Genomic DNA, 12,622 nt, shown 5'->3' on the forward strand with positions numbered 1-12,622 from the left:
TGGAGGATCAGCCTATAGTTTAAAAAAGAACTGAACATATTTCTATGTACAGTGCACATATCTCATTTTGAAATAAAAACAAAACAGGAACAAATACAATATTTAAATGAAGGACAAATAAAGTTAAATCAACAAATTTACTAGTATTTCAAAGGGAACTATGGCCTGCTTTTGGCAGGGTATCATAGTTTGAGGACCCCTGCCCGAGACTGAAAGGAGGGCTTGAGAGACAGAAAGGAGAGTCAGAGAGTGTGGCACACATCCCACACGTGTGCACTATGGGTCCAGGTCAAGTGGGCTGCTAAGCAGGACAGGAAGCAGTGGCAAAATCACCCAGCAGTCTGAATAAATATCTTTGGAGGGCCACATGTAGCCCACAGGCTGTAGTTTGGGGACCCTGATATAGTTTATTTTTCCCTCTGCTAGCTGAAACAATTTGGATTGTTTCCCCCTGGGGTGATTATATAAACAAGTCTTTGTGTAGAAATCATTTTTAATATCTTGGGTAGATACCTAGTAATGAAATTAATGGGTCATATAGTATTTTAAGTAATTTTCCAACTTTATTCAAGGCATCCCACCATTTTACAAATGACCAGAAATGCATTAAGGTTCCCAATTCCCTATCCTACGATTGCCCACATTTTTTTTTTTTCATTTTTGAGCCACACATTGAGTATTCATGTGTCATTACTCCTGATTTTGTGCCAAGGAATTACTCCTGGCAGTGCTCTGGGCTCTGGAACTTTGGAGAATAAACAAAACATATTTGGAAAAAAAAACTGATGGAAAAACTACCTTCAGAAAGTTGGTCAGGGAAGGAGTGAAGGCTAGAGGTCAGGAAGCATTTCAGGCCACTAACCTAACTTGGGAAACTACAAGAAACCACCTTCAACTGGCCTTAGGAGGAAGGCCAGATGAATGATGGGAGAATGCACAGGAAGAAGAGGAGGAAAAGCATGACAGGTAGGGTCCAGAGTTCCTTCCTTTCTCGGCACAAGAAGGCAGCCAGAGCAGCAGGTCCAGGAAATGCCCTCACATTGCTGTTCAGATATCACCCACCTTCCTGGGACCCAGTACTCATTCCTCTCGATGATTGTGTGGGTTCAATCTCAGACCCAAAGGGGAGAGAGGCTCTGAAGACTGAGCTTTGCCTTCTCAGCACCAGCCTCTGCCTCCTTGACTGGGGCTCTTGACCCTCAGAGGTGGAGGGAGTTTGACCCCCTTCCTAGGTAGGGCCTTCCTCAAAGTATGAAACCATCTTTCTCTGCTCCTGATCCTCTTCAGTTAGTGTGCAAGGGTGCAGAAGAATCATCCCATCTCCCACATTTTTCTCTGGAAGGGGAGTTGCCTCAATTTCAAAGTCTTCTTCAAAGATAATCTCTTCTTCCTTCTTCAATTCCTCCTCACATTTTCCTACTTTACTTCTTCTTCTTCCTCCTCCTTGGGAGTGCCATTACCTTTAACCTCAGCGCCCTGCCTAGCTTTAGGGGCTCACTAGAATCGCCAAAGGCCCAAACTGTGTCCTCTGTTCCATTCAAGGGGGAACCCCCTATACTTTTAGGGGATGTCTCCATTGTCTTAATGTGGCTGTTTTCCTATCCATTAATCTTTTTTGAGTCTGCACTGCGTAATGCATGCTCAGCAGTCACATGATCTCTGGGTGATTTCAAACCAGACAGCCCATAATAAGGGGGCCTGATGTAGGGTACCTGGAATTCCCTCAGGCTTGCAATAAAGGGAAGAGTTCAGCTGGGTCAGGCATTGGGCTCAGAGGTAGACTTCATGTCTGAGGAAAAGCAGGTTTGGGAATTGAGCTGCATCCCAGGTCCATGACTGACCACCTAAATATGCTTATGTCCACTCTGTTAAACACAGAATGCCTGATTTTTAACATTTTTAGTTTAATTGTTTTCATATTACTCAATTTTAAGCATTCTATGTATATATGCTTGCAATGCCTTATCCCACATGGGATTTGGAAGACTTTTGTTTCTAATGCAATATATTTTACACTCTGAAATAATTTCTCCCTTGGCACTTTCACCAGGATCATGCCTTCATGATTTCTTAAATATTCATGAGATACCAATATAAGTCCAGTATGTTCCCTAGGTTTATGATATGAATTAGATGTTTTTATAATCTTCATCCTGGATTTGATTTGGTTGCTGTAGATTTTAGGGGTTTACAGAACTCAGGAAACAAATTTACTCACCAGATTACTAAATTATTGCAAAGATGATTAAAGATTAAGGGTCAATAACCCAGGTCAATGTCAAAGCAAAAAGAGTATCTGACTCCATTTATTTAATTGATTTTTAGTTTTGTTATTGGTCCACACTCAGAAATACTTTTGAGTTGCATATAGCTATGCACTCAGGAATAACAACTGAGAATGGCTAAGGGACCATATGAGATGCCACGGATCAAGCCAAGGTAAGCTTCATGCAAGTAAATACCCTACCTGCTATATTGTGTCCAGCCCCTTACTTCTAGGAATTTAGCACCAACTCAGGGATATGTGGAAATGTTCTGATTCACCAGCTGAAAGCTGGTCATACACTGTGCTTTTGGGGTTGAGGGGGTAGGGTTTCTTAAACAGTGTTCAGGCAATCCAGGAACAACTTGTATTGATTCTGGACCAACTGTGGTTCAACATGAGGGCTCCGTGATGCAGTGCCATGGTGATTCTTGGCCAACCATGGTACAAGGCAATGCTAGTTAGGGTCTACAGTGCTAGAGATTGCCCAAACCACCCCAGCTATGTGTGGGGATCTCAACTACTCTCTGGTTATGCCAAGGACACCAAGTGGTGACAGGGATAAAACCAGATATAACTACTCCCTGTACTATCTTTCTGACCTTAGTTACTTTTTATTTGACAGAGAAATAAACTACCTCACTTGAGGGCCTGGTTTTTTGGGGGAGTCTCTATACTGGAATACTCAATCCTACATGTCATAGTAAATATATAGCTCTATATTACTGATTAAAGGTGAGCTTCAAAATGTCTCATGATATTAACTGGAAAATACCAAGAGTAAATATTCTGTATTTAGAACTATAAACACATTGATTTTCATCATAAAAACATTTTGGTTATTGTGGAAGTTGCCACATGAGTCAACAAACTTCAATAGTATAATATTACTACTTATGAAATAGAGCCTTTCCCCCAAAGACTATTCATGCAGGCTATTTAGTTTTTGTCACAAAGAATATGGATTCTGGTATTTTGCCAAATCATTTGGTTCAATTCACAAGTCCTAGGAGAGTTGATTTATTTATTTCAAACAAGTTAATTATTGGAGTTTTCATTAATTTTATGAGATTTTTAAAATTTGTAATTATGTATTTATATATATATATATATGCAGCCTTAAACTTTTCCTTCATAATTTTCTCATGAAATAAAATTTTGTGGTTTTTTAGTATTACCAAATTCCTATCCAGAAAGTTATCAGTTTCTCTCTCTCTTACCCCTCACTTTCTTTTATCACATCACTCTAAAATTCTTTCAGTAAAAACTATTTTTGCTTCACCATAAAGGTATCAATCTACATTCCTATGTTGTAAACAAGCTATAGAAGTAAATAATGGTGGCAATGTTTTGAATCAAAAACTTTTCTTTTCAAATTCCCTACAATCAGGCTAGAGAGATAGTACATGGCATTGGGCACCTGCCTTACATGCAGTTGGCTAAGCACTTCAAATGGTGCCCATAAGTCCCTAGAAGAGTGAACACTAAGCACATAGTCAGGAATAAATTATAAGAACCAGCAAGTGCAGCTCCTCCTGTCCTCCATGGAATTCTCTCATCTTTATTTATTTATTTATTATTTTCTGAAGTCTCATATACAAGACATGCAATTTATCTCTGAGCCATATCCCTGAGCCCTAACTTGTCTGTGATCATTAAATAAAGGTACCTTGACTTTTGGCTTATTGATTATACTTGCCTGCTTTGCACATGTAGAAGGTGCCCATCAGATTAGTTTCGATCACAGCATTCCATCCCTTCGAACTGATGTCTTCTGCAAGAGCCATGAACTGACCTCCTCCATTGTTTACTAAGAAATCAATCTTACCATAAATATCTAAAGTAGACTTAACCAAATTATTCACCTAAAGAGAAATATTAAAAGAAAAATCATTAACAACCTACCTTTTCACTTGGACCAAAGGCTTGCTCTAGAAATCTCTCAACATGTCATCTCTCTTATTTCACTTAAATCTGAGTCCTCAAATAGCCACAGATCTTAAAGCTAAAGTTCTCATTGGAATGGCGAGGTTTTTCAAAGGAGCTGGATCACCTTTGAGTAGGACAGGTGTCCATTGTGATATTAATTTGTAAGCTCCTGACCCATAATGGAGAGAAAAGGGTCATCTGCAGCTTCAAAAATTATTACAAGAGCAAATAGCCCAAAAAAAGCTATCAGTCTCAGTTACAGACACACTAATGATTCTCCTTGCTTCACAACTATATTGCTTCTTTACCTCTTTTTTAAAGTTTACCAGCTTAATAAATCACTAACAGAAAAAGTCTCCCACATATGATACTCTATAAGCTGTATAAAAGAACCCAATCAAGAGATAGTACAGCAGGAGCCAAAGAGATAGCATGGATGTAAGGCTATCTCTTTGAATCAAAAAAACTTTTCTTTCCAAATTTTCTACAATCATGCCTTGCATGCAGAAAGACGGTGGTTCGAATCCCAGCCTCCCATATGGTCCCCCGAGCCTGCCAGGAGCGATTTCTGAGCATAGAGCCAGGAGTAACCCCTCAGCACTGTCGGGTATGACCCAAACAAACAAACAAAAAAGAGATAGTACAGTAAAGAAGGCACTTTATTTCATATGAAGGACAAGCAATCAATCCCTAGCAATACACATGGTTCCACAAGCCCCACCAGGAGTGATCTCTGAACACAGAGTCAGAAGTATGCCCTCGACACAGATCATGTGAACCAAAACAAACCAAAACTGAAAGTAAAACACAGTCAGCCCAAGAGGATATTTTGAAAATAAAATGAATGACTCAAAACACTTGGCTAGATTTATATGCATATTATATATATGTGTGTATGTGTTACCTCTTCTTCTTTACGGATGTTGCATTGTATAGGAGTGACCTGAGCCTGGCTGGTGGCAGGTAAATTGGCCTTCAACTCATCTGCAGCAGATTTTAATCTCTCCAGTTTACGGGACGCAATGACCACATTACATCCTGAGAAGAAAATAGCCAAAGAACAAGTTAATATGCTTTTTCCAATTTTACAAATTCCAAAATAATGTAAAAAACTATTTCATGTGAAACGTGCTTCCAACCATTCTGGAATAACAAGAACTGAATTTTTCATTCAGGTTAAAAAAACTAAAAAAAGAAACCTGAAGAAAATATATGCAACCATGGTTTTTCCATCATTAGCCACCAAGGAGCATAGGATGGGGATCTCAGAGAGAGAAACACACATCAGAGGATTCAGAGATTAGCCTAATTTATAGCCTCAAAAAGTTTGTCTGCAGCAGAAGGAGGGGATATATATTCAGAGAGAAGCCTGTTGGCTAGGACAGACAAAGCTCGAAATCTAAGGCACTCAAACAGCTAATAACAACACAGGACAGAGAGAAAAGAGAGGGACAGAGAAAAGAGAGGGACAATGATATGCTCTGCATCATATCCTCAGTTGATCTGTGGTGAGAGCTTGTGTGGGTAAGAAAAAGATCTGAGAATGAAGAATCACTCAAAATGAGCAGAAGAAATGAATTCTGATGCTCACAAAGTACTGAAATAGTACTTGCCCCATCAGAACAAGATTTCATGACACATTTACTAAAGTGGTCAGAAGGACACAGTCTTAGGGATCAGACAGTTTTCAGATTAATATTTAACTCAAGAAAGCCTTTCTTTTTTTTTTTTTTGGTTTTTGGCCACACCCATTTGACGCTCAGGGGTTACTCCTGGCTAAGTGCTCAGAAATTGCCCCTGGCTTGGGGGGACCATATAGGACGCTGGGGGATCGAACCACAGTCGCGGTACTTCCTTGGCTAGCACTTGCAAGGCAGACACCTTACCTCTAGCGCCACCTTCGCGGCCCCAAGAAAGCCTTTCTTATTTTTAAGAATCAAACCTTCCAAATAATCTAGTTGCATTCCAGATCAATGCCCAATATATATATATGGCTGAAACAATAGTCCAGCGGGGTGTACTTCTCTTATGCCAATCCTGGTTTGATTCCTGGCACCCCATATAATATCCCAAGCCTCACCAGGAGTGATTCAAATAGGCCCAATGAACCACTAGTGTATCCTTGCAAAATAAAAATAAAGAATAAAAAAAAAGAATAAAAACAATATATAGATTGCCTCTAAGCAGTGGTAGAGCATCCCATGAATATAAGGGCTGAGAATATCCCCCAGCTACATGAGGCATGGTCCAGCTTTCCATACTCAATAACCTCCAAAAGTTAAATGGGAAAGACTTGCATTCTCTAGAGCATGCAAATGACTGATAGTTGATTAAAAAAAAAAAGCACCATAAATTCAATCGTGATAAAATTAAATAAAGTAGCATAAGGTAAAATATTTTATAAGTAAGAAATAAGGAAAATGGAGACAGAAAACAAGTTTAGATACACTGTACTAAGTGAACATCATATGGCAATGGAATGCCAAAACATGTGTGCTGGTGGGGGAGGAAGGGGACCAGGAGAATAGAAGATTATGAATCTAAAAATTTGCTGTACTAAAAATAACTTTCAAAAATAATGGCAAAATACAGAATTGTGCACACAAATTCATACAAGCATATCTTCACTGCACAAAGGTATTTAAGGGAATCCTTCAAATAGAAGGACATTGAAAAGATATTACTGAAAGGATAAAAGAGAATTATAATAATTGTGTACACATACAAGTTTTCACCTCTCAGTTTGACTTCCTCATAGTATGTGGGTTTTATTTTGTTGTTTTGTTTGGTTTGGTGGGGGAAGGGAGGCAACACTGGTCTTTGCTTAGGACTAATCTGGCTTTGTGTTTGGGCCACATACAAAGCAAGTATTTTACCCTCTTTACTATCTCCTTGGCCACCATCTCTAAAAAGCAGTTACAGCTTAAAGTAAAAAAGGCCACAGTGCCTTGCACACAGATGGCCTGGGTTTTATCAACGGCATCCCATCTGGTCCTCTGAGCACCAGCAGAAGTAATTTCTGAGTGCAGAACCAGGAGTAACCCTGGAGCGTCACAGGAAAACTAGGGGCTGGAGAGACAGCATGGAGGTAAGGCCTTTATTTGCCTTACATGCAGAAGGTCGGTGGTTCAAATCCCGGCATTCCATATGGTCTCCCGTGCCTGCCAGGAATGATTTCTGTGTGCAGAGTCGGTTCAATTCCCGGCATCCCATATGGTCCCTGAGCACAGCCGGGTGTGGCCCAAAAACCAAAAAAAAAAAGTAGAAAAATCCTTCCTATATTTATGCTAAGTAATTTGAATAGGCATTTTTATTGTGGTTTATATGAATGAGGAGTAAATAATTGATAAATAATTAGAAAATGATCAGGAGGTCAGGTTTAACATGTGAATCTGGGATTATTTCCGCACCAAAGACACTGGAATTAGCTCCCTTCCTACCTGTGCTAATATGGACTCCTTTTAGTCATTAGCTCTTCCCTACCCCACCCCATCAGCTCATTTTTGTTTTGTTTTGTTTTTCGGCCACACCCAGTGACGCTCAGGGGCTACTCCTGGCTATGAGCTCAGAAATCACTCCTGGCGTGGGGGACCATATGGGACGCCAGGGAATCGAACCGCAGCCCGTCCTAGGCTAGCCCGTGCAAGGAAAGACGCCTTATGGCTTGCACTCACTCCCACCCCCGCTCCATTAGCTCATTTTTAAAGTTTACATTTATTAAGTACCATCGGGCCTCAATGTTAGCAATAATCAACAAATCTTGCCTCAAGACCCACACAGTAGAAAGCTGGCCATGTCAGGAGCAAAGGGTGGGCCAAGCCACATCTGCTGCCTCTATCACCAGAATCAACATTTTCCCTGATGACCCTGCCTCATCCGTAACCTTCTACGATTCCCTTAGAGGGCATGGTATACCGATCTGGAGTTTGATATCACCAGGAATTTTCATAGCAAGTGCGGACAGCCTTTCCTATATTTTCCTTCTCCCTGGAAGCCTGGCAGCCTAAGTACATTGCCCTAAAATTCACAGTATTGAGAATAGTGCTTTGAATTTATAGACTTCATTTGTTTTGTGCTGTCCTCCCTACAGGAACACCCCAATTTAACAGAATGGATAGCTAACAACAAGAACTTACTAAACTTTCTTCCTTTGCATTAATGACTTCATTGGAGATACAATAATTTTCACAAATAAACTCTGATATGCTTGCTATTGTACTTTTTCTTTATTCTTTATTCTGTTCTATTTTTTCATCTTTCATTTTATGTTTTTCTTTCTATTTTTCCAATAGTTTTACTTTCACTTATCTGAAAACAAATATAATATTATGATCAACTATGTGATGTACTTTCTTTTCATTAATTAATTAATTAAAAATAAATAAGATAATGAAGGCAATCTAAGCCACCCATAGTTCAAATCATTTTCTAAAAATAGGTACAAGAGGGATAGTATAGCATTCGGCTGATCAGGGTTCAATTCTGGCACCTCATATGTTCCCTAGAGCTACCAAGAGGATCCCTGAAAAGAAAGCAGAAGTAAGCCCTGAGCACTGCTGGGTGTGACCTCAAAATAACAACAACAAAAAAGTGGTTGTTGTTAAAACTTTAGTTTCTGTGGGACCAGAGAGATAGCACAGCAGTACAGTGTTTCCCTTGCACTTAGCCGACCTGGTATAGACTCAGGTTCAATTCCCAGTATCACATATGTTCCCCCGAGCCTGGCAGGAGCAATTTCTGAATGCAGAGCCAGGAGTAGACCCTGAGTGCCTCTGGGTATTATTACTCAAGATCCAAAAAAAAAAAAAACAAACCAAAAGACAAACAAACAAACAAAAACAAATACAAAACATTAGTTTCTGACTTCACATACCTTTTTCTGCATATTTGCATTCACTATAAAACTGAGATGATAGTTTAGAATCTTGTTTTTTCATTTCTATAATACACATTTTTCAGTATAAAGTCTTCAGTGGCAGAGCCAGAGTGAGAGCACAATGGTAGGGCATTTGCCTTGCACGTGGCCAACCAGGGACAGATACAGGTTTGATCCTCAGCATCCTGTATCTATATCAGACCCTGAGTCTGTCAGATACAATTTTTTTTCTTTTCTTTTTTTTGGTTTTTGAGTCACACCAGCAGCGCTCAGAGGTTACTCCTGGCTCTACACTCAGAAATCGCCCCTGGCAGGCAAGGGGGACCCTATGGGATGCCGGGATTCAAACCACGGTCCTTCTGCATGCAAGGCAGATGCCTTACCTCCATGCTATCTCTCTGACCCCTCTCAGATGCGATTTCTGAGCAGAGAGCCAGGAGTAACCCCTGAGCATCGCCAGGTTTGCCCCCCCCCAAAAAAAAGTCTTCAATAGCAAGATGTTTAAATAGCAGCATAATATGACACTGTTAATTGATTTTTGCTATTTCCTTACAAAAATATTTGATTTTCAGCTTTTCATTACTTAATACTACAACATGTATTCAAATCAGTGTTAGTTTCCACTTATTTCTTTTAATTCTTTGAAGGGCCTAGCTCCTAAAAGTGAATACTGTTAACACTTGGGATTACTTTTCCCAAAAAAGCTTTGAAAAAAATCTTGTCAGCATTTCCAATCTCACTTCAACAATTACATTTTGTGGGGCTGGAGAGATAGCACAGCGGTAGGGCATTTGCCTTGCATACTGTTGACCCAGGAAAGATGGTGTTTTGCATCCTGGCATCCCATAAGGTCCCCATAACCTGCCAGGAGCAATTTCTGAGTGTAGAGCCAGGAGTAACCTCTGAGCACTGCTGGTGTGACCCAAAAACCAAAAAAAAAGAAAAAGAAAAAAGAAATCCTAGAGTAACCCCTGAGTACTGCCCCACAAAAAAATTACAAATTATAGCATTTATTATTTTGTGTAATAATACCCAGAGACAATAGATTGCATTAACAACTGCCATGACTAAGATAGAAAAAAATAGAATCCCTGTCCAAAGACAGGGATGGGTGAGGGAGGAGTGAATTGGGGAACATCGGTGACAGGAAAGTTACACTGAAGGGGGGTGTATATTCGAAGACTGAAACCCAACTACAAACATCTTTGTAACCACATTGCTTAAATAAAAAAGTTATTAAAATACATTTTTTTTTGGTTTTTGGTTTTTGTTTTTTGGGCCACACCCGGCGGTGCTCAGAGGTTACTCCTGGCTGTCTGCTCAGAAATAGCTCCTGGCAGGCACGGGGGACCATATGGGACACCGGGATTCGAACCAACCACCTTTGGTCCTGGATCGGCTGCTTGCAAGGCAAACACTGCTGTGCTATCTCTCCGGGCCCTAAAATACATTTTTTTACAATTTTTGTGGAGGCAAGGAACAATAATTGGGGAGAATAGGTGCACACCCCAGTGCTCAGGGGCTTTTCCAGGCTCTGTGCTCAGAAGAAATGTTCCCAGGATTATATGTGATGTTGGGATTTGACCAGTTCACAGCATGAAGGCAACTGTCTGGTTCTACATTTTCCCTGATAACTGAAATTTTATTAGGAAGTAATGGCATCTTGTTATGCTTCACCTTGCATTTTTTTCAACAATTAAAGTTGATTATTTTCTCATAAACAGACCCTAGTTAGAATGTTTGGTTAGTATTCTTAGCCTAAATTGCTTTCAAGATTATTATATGTTTTCCTTGTCTTATTTGTGAATGTCTGGAAAGAACAAATTTACTTTCTATTGTAAATACTTTTTCATCATGGACCTCTAAACTTTATACATATGAATATTTTTTAACTCTACAATGACATACATCAGTGATCTTCAACATTTTTATACCTGTCACTGCTAAAAAGAGGACAAAGATATTTCACAAAGATAGAAACTAAAATAGATTAAAAGATAGAAATTACAAAGATAGAAATTAAAGCCATTGTTCTAAGAGTATTTATCAGTATGTAGAATAGTAGTAGTCTACATGATCCGGTCATACCAGCTGCTAAGTTGCAAAAAAGGTAGTTGACCAGAGAATTGAGAAACATAATTTGCATATTCTTAGGGGAAATGTATTTGTATTTCTGTAATTTCTTTTATTTTTATGTTTCCAAGGTCATCTTTTCATCTGAGACAAATATTTATAGGAAGATTAAGAAGAAATAATCTTGCTGTGGTTATAAGATGGGAGATAATAGGAAAGAAATATTTATTATCATTTGTTTCAACCTTCTGTACCTGACACTTAATAAATATTCCCATTCGCTGATTAGACAAAACAGAGAATGATTCATTTTAAAGCAACATTTGCAGTTAATTCCAGAACTTTCACAGGGGAAAAAAGAAGCCTTAGCCACAAGTTCTTAGGAAGAAATCTCTTCTGTCCAATTAGCTTTTTTTTGTTTTTTTTTTTGTTTTGTTTTGTTTTGTTTTGTTTTGTTTTGTTTTTGGGCCACATCCGGCGGTGCTCAGGGGTTACTCCTGGCTGTCTGCTCAGAAATAGCTCCTGGCAGGCACGGGGGACCATATGGGACACCGGGATTCGAACCAACCACCTTTGGTCCTGGATCGGCTGCTTGCAAGGCAAACGCCGCTGTGCTATCTCTCCGGGCCCTGTCCAATTAGTTTTTCTCCCAAACTTCCAGGCCGCTGGCTCCCAAACTCCAAGTCCCTAGCTGGGGTGTGTGTGTGTGGGGGGGGGGGGGGTCCCTGTCCCCAGGGGGGCCTGCTAACGCACCCAGATGTAGGAGCTCGGTCGCGATGGCCTTCCCGATGCCCGTGCCCCCGCCGGTGACGAGGGCCACTTTGTTCTGCAGCAAGCCAGCTGCCAGGCAGCTCTTCAAATGAACCACAGAGTTCATAGCGTTGCAAGCAAGGTCAGACTTTGCAGCTTGCAGACACCAGGCCCTAAGGTGCAACAGTGTCCCAAGCCCTCTAATGTGGGCCGAGCTAAGAGCCCGCGTGACCGGCGGACACGCCCGCCAAGCACACCCCGCCCCACCGCGACTAGCCACGCCCACTCGGCACCCTCCCTCCCCTTGGCCCCGCCCTACGGCTGCTGCAGCTCTGGATCCTCCCAAGCTAGAGCATCCATCCGTCTGAGCTGGCAGCGGCTTGCTGGCGGTCCGCATCCTCTGCGGGTCTGGGACCCCGCACGGGTGGGTGAGACTCCTTGTTCGTTTTTCTACGCGTATATGTGCGTCCTTTATTTCGATGGGTGTAGGTCAGGGAAGCCAACCAAAAAGCGGGAGGATACTCTTATTTTGGAAAAAATTGTCATCGTCTGTGCAGTAGCTGTCACGATGAATTGAAAAGGAAACCTCTGGGAATAGCTGCCGCCCCCGACCTAGGGCGCTGCTCAGCTGCTCTGTGCTGCTTGGCTGGAAAGGAGAGTCAGGTTTGCTGAAGGGGAAAGAAAGAAAGAAAGAAAGCAGAAATGGGGCTTCAGATCTTTTCATCCACCTT

At 40.8% G+C, this 12,622-nt stretch overlaps 1 protein-coding gene across 1 annotated transcript in view; it reads right to left on the reverse strand.

Annotated features, from left to right (window-relative positions):
• Positions 1–12,046, reverse strand: part of LOC126004001 (peroxisomal trans-2-enoyl-CoA reductase-like) — a 39,790-nt gene extending 27,744 nt beyond the window's left edge. Inside the window, exons 1-3 of the mRNA XM_049770378.1 lie at positions 11,895–12,046; positions 5,097–5,230; positions 3,963–4,128 (exon numbers count right to left, since the gene is read on the reverse strand). Coding sequence (XP_049626335.1) covers positions 3,963–4,128; positions 5,097–5,230; positions 11,895–12,018 — 424 coding nt within the window. The 5' untranslated portion in view covers positions 12,019–12,046. The remainder of the gene's footprint in view (positions 1–3,962; positions 4,129–5,096; positions 5,231–11,894) is intronic.
• Between the last annotated feature and the right edge of the window lie 576 nt (positions 12,047–12,622).

Source organism: Suncus etruscus, chromosome 1 (assembly GCF_024139225.1).
Source record: "Suncus etruscus isolate mSunEtr1 chromosome 1, mSunEtr1.pri.cur, whole genome shotgun sequence".
NCBI classification, from domain to species: domain Eukaryota; kingdom Metazoa; phylum Chordata; class Mammalia; order Eulipotyphla; family Soricidae; genus Suncus; species Suncus etruscus.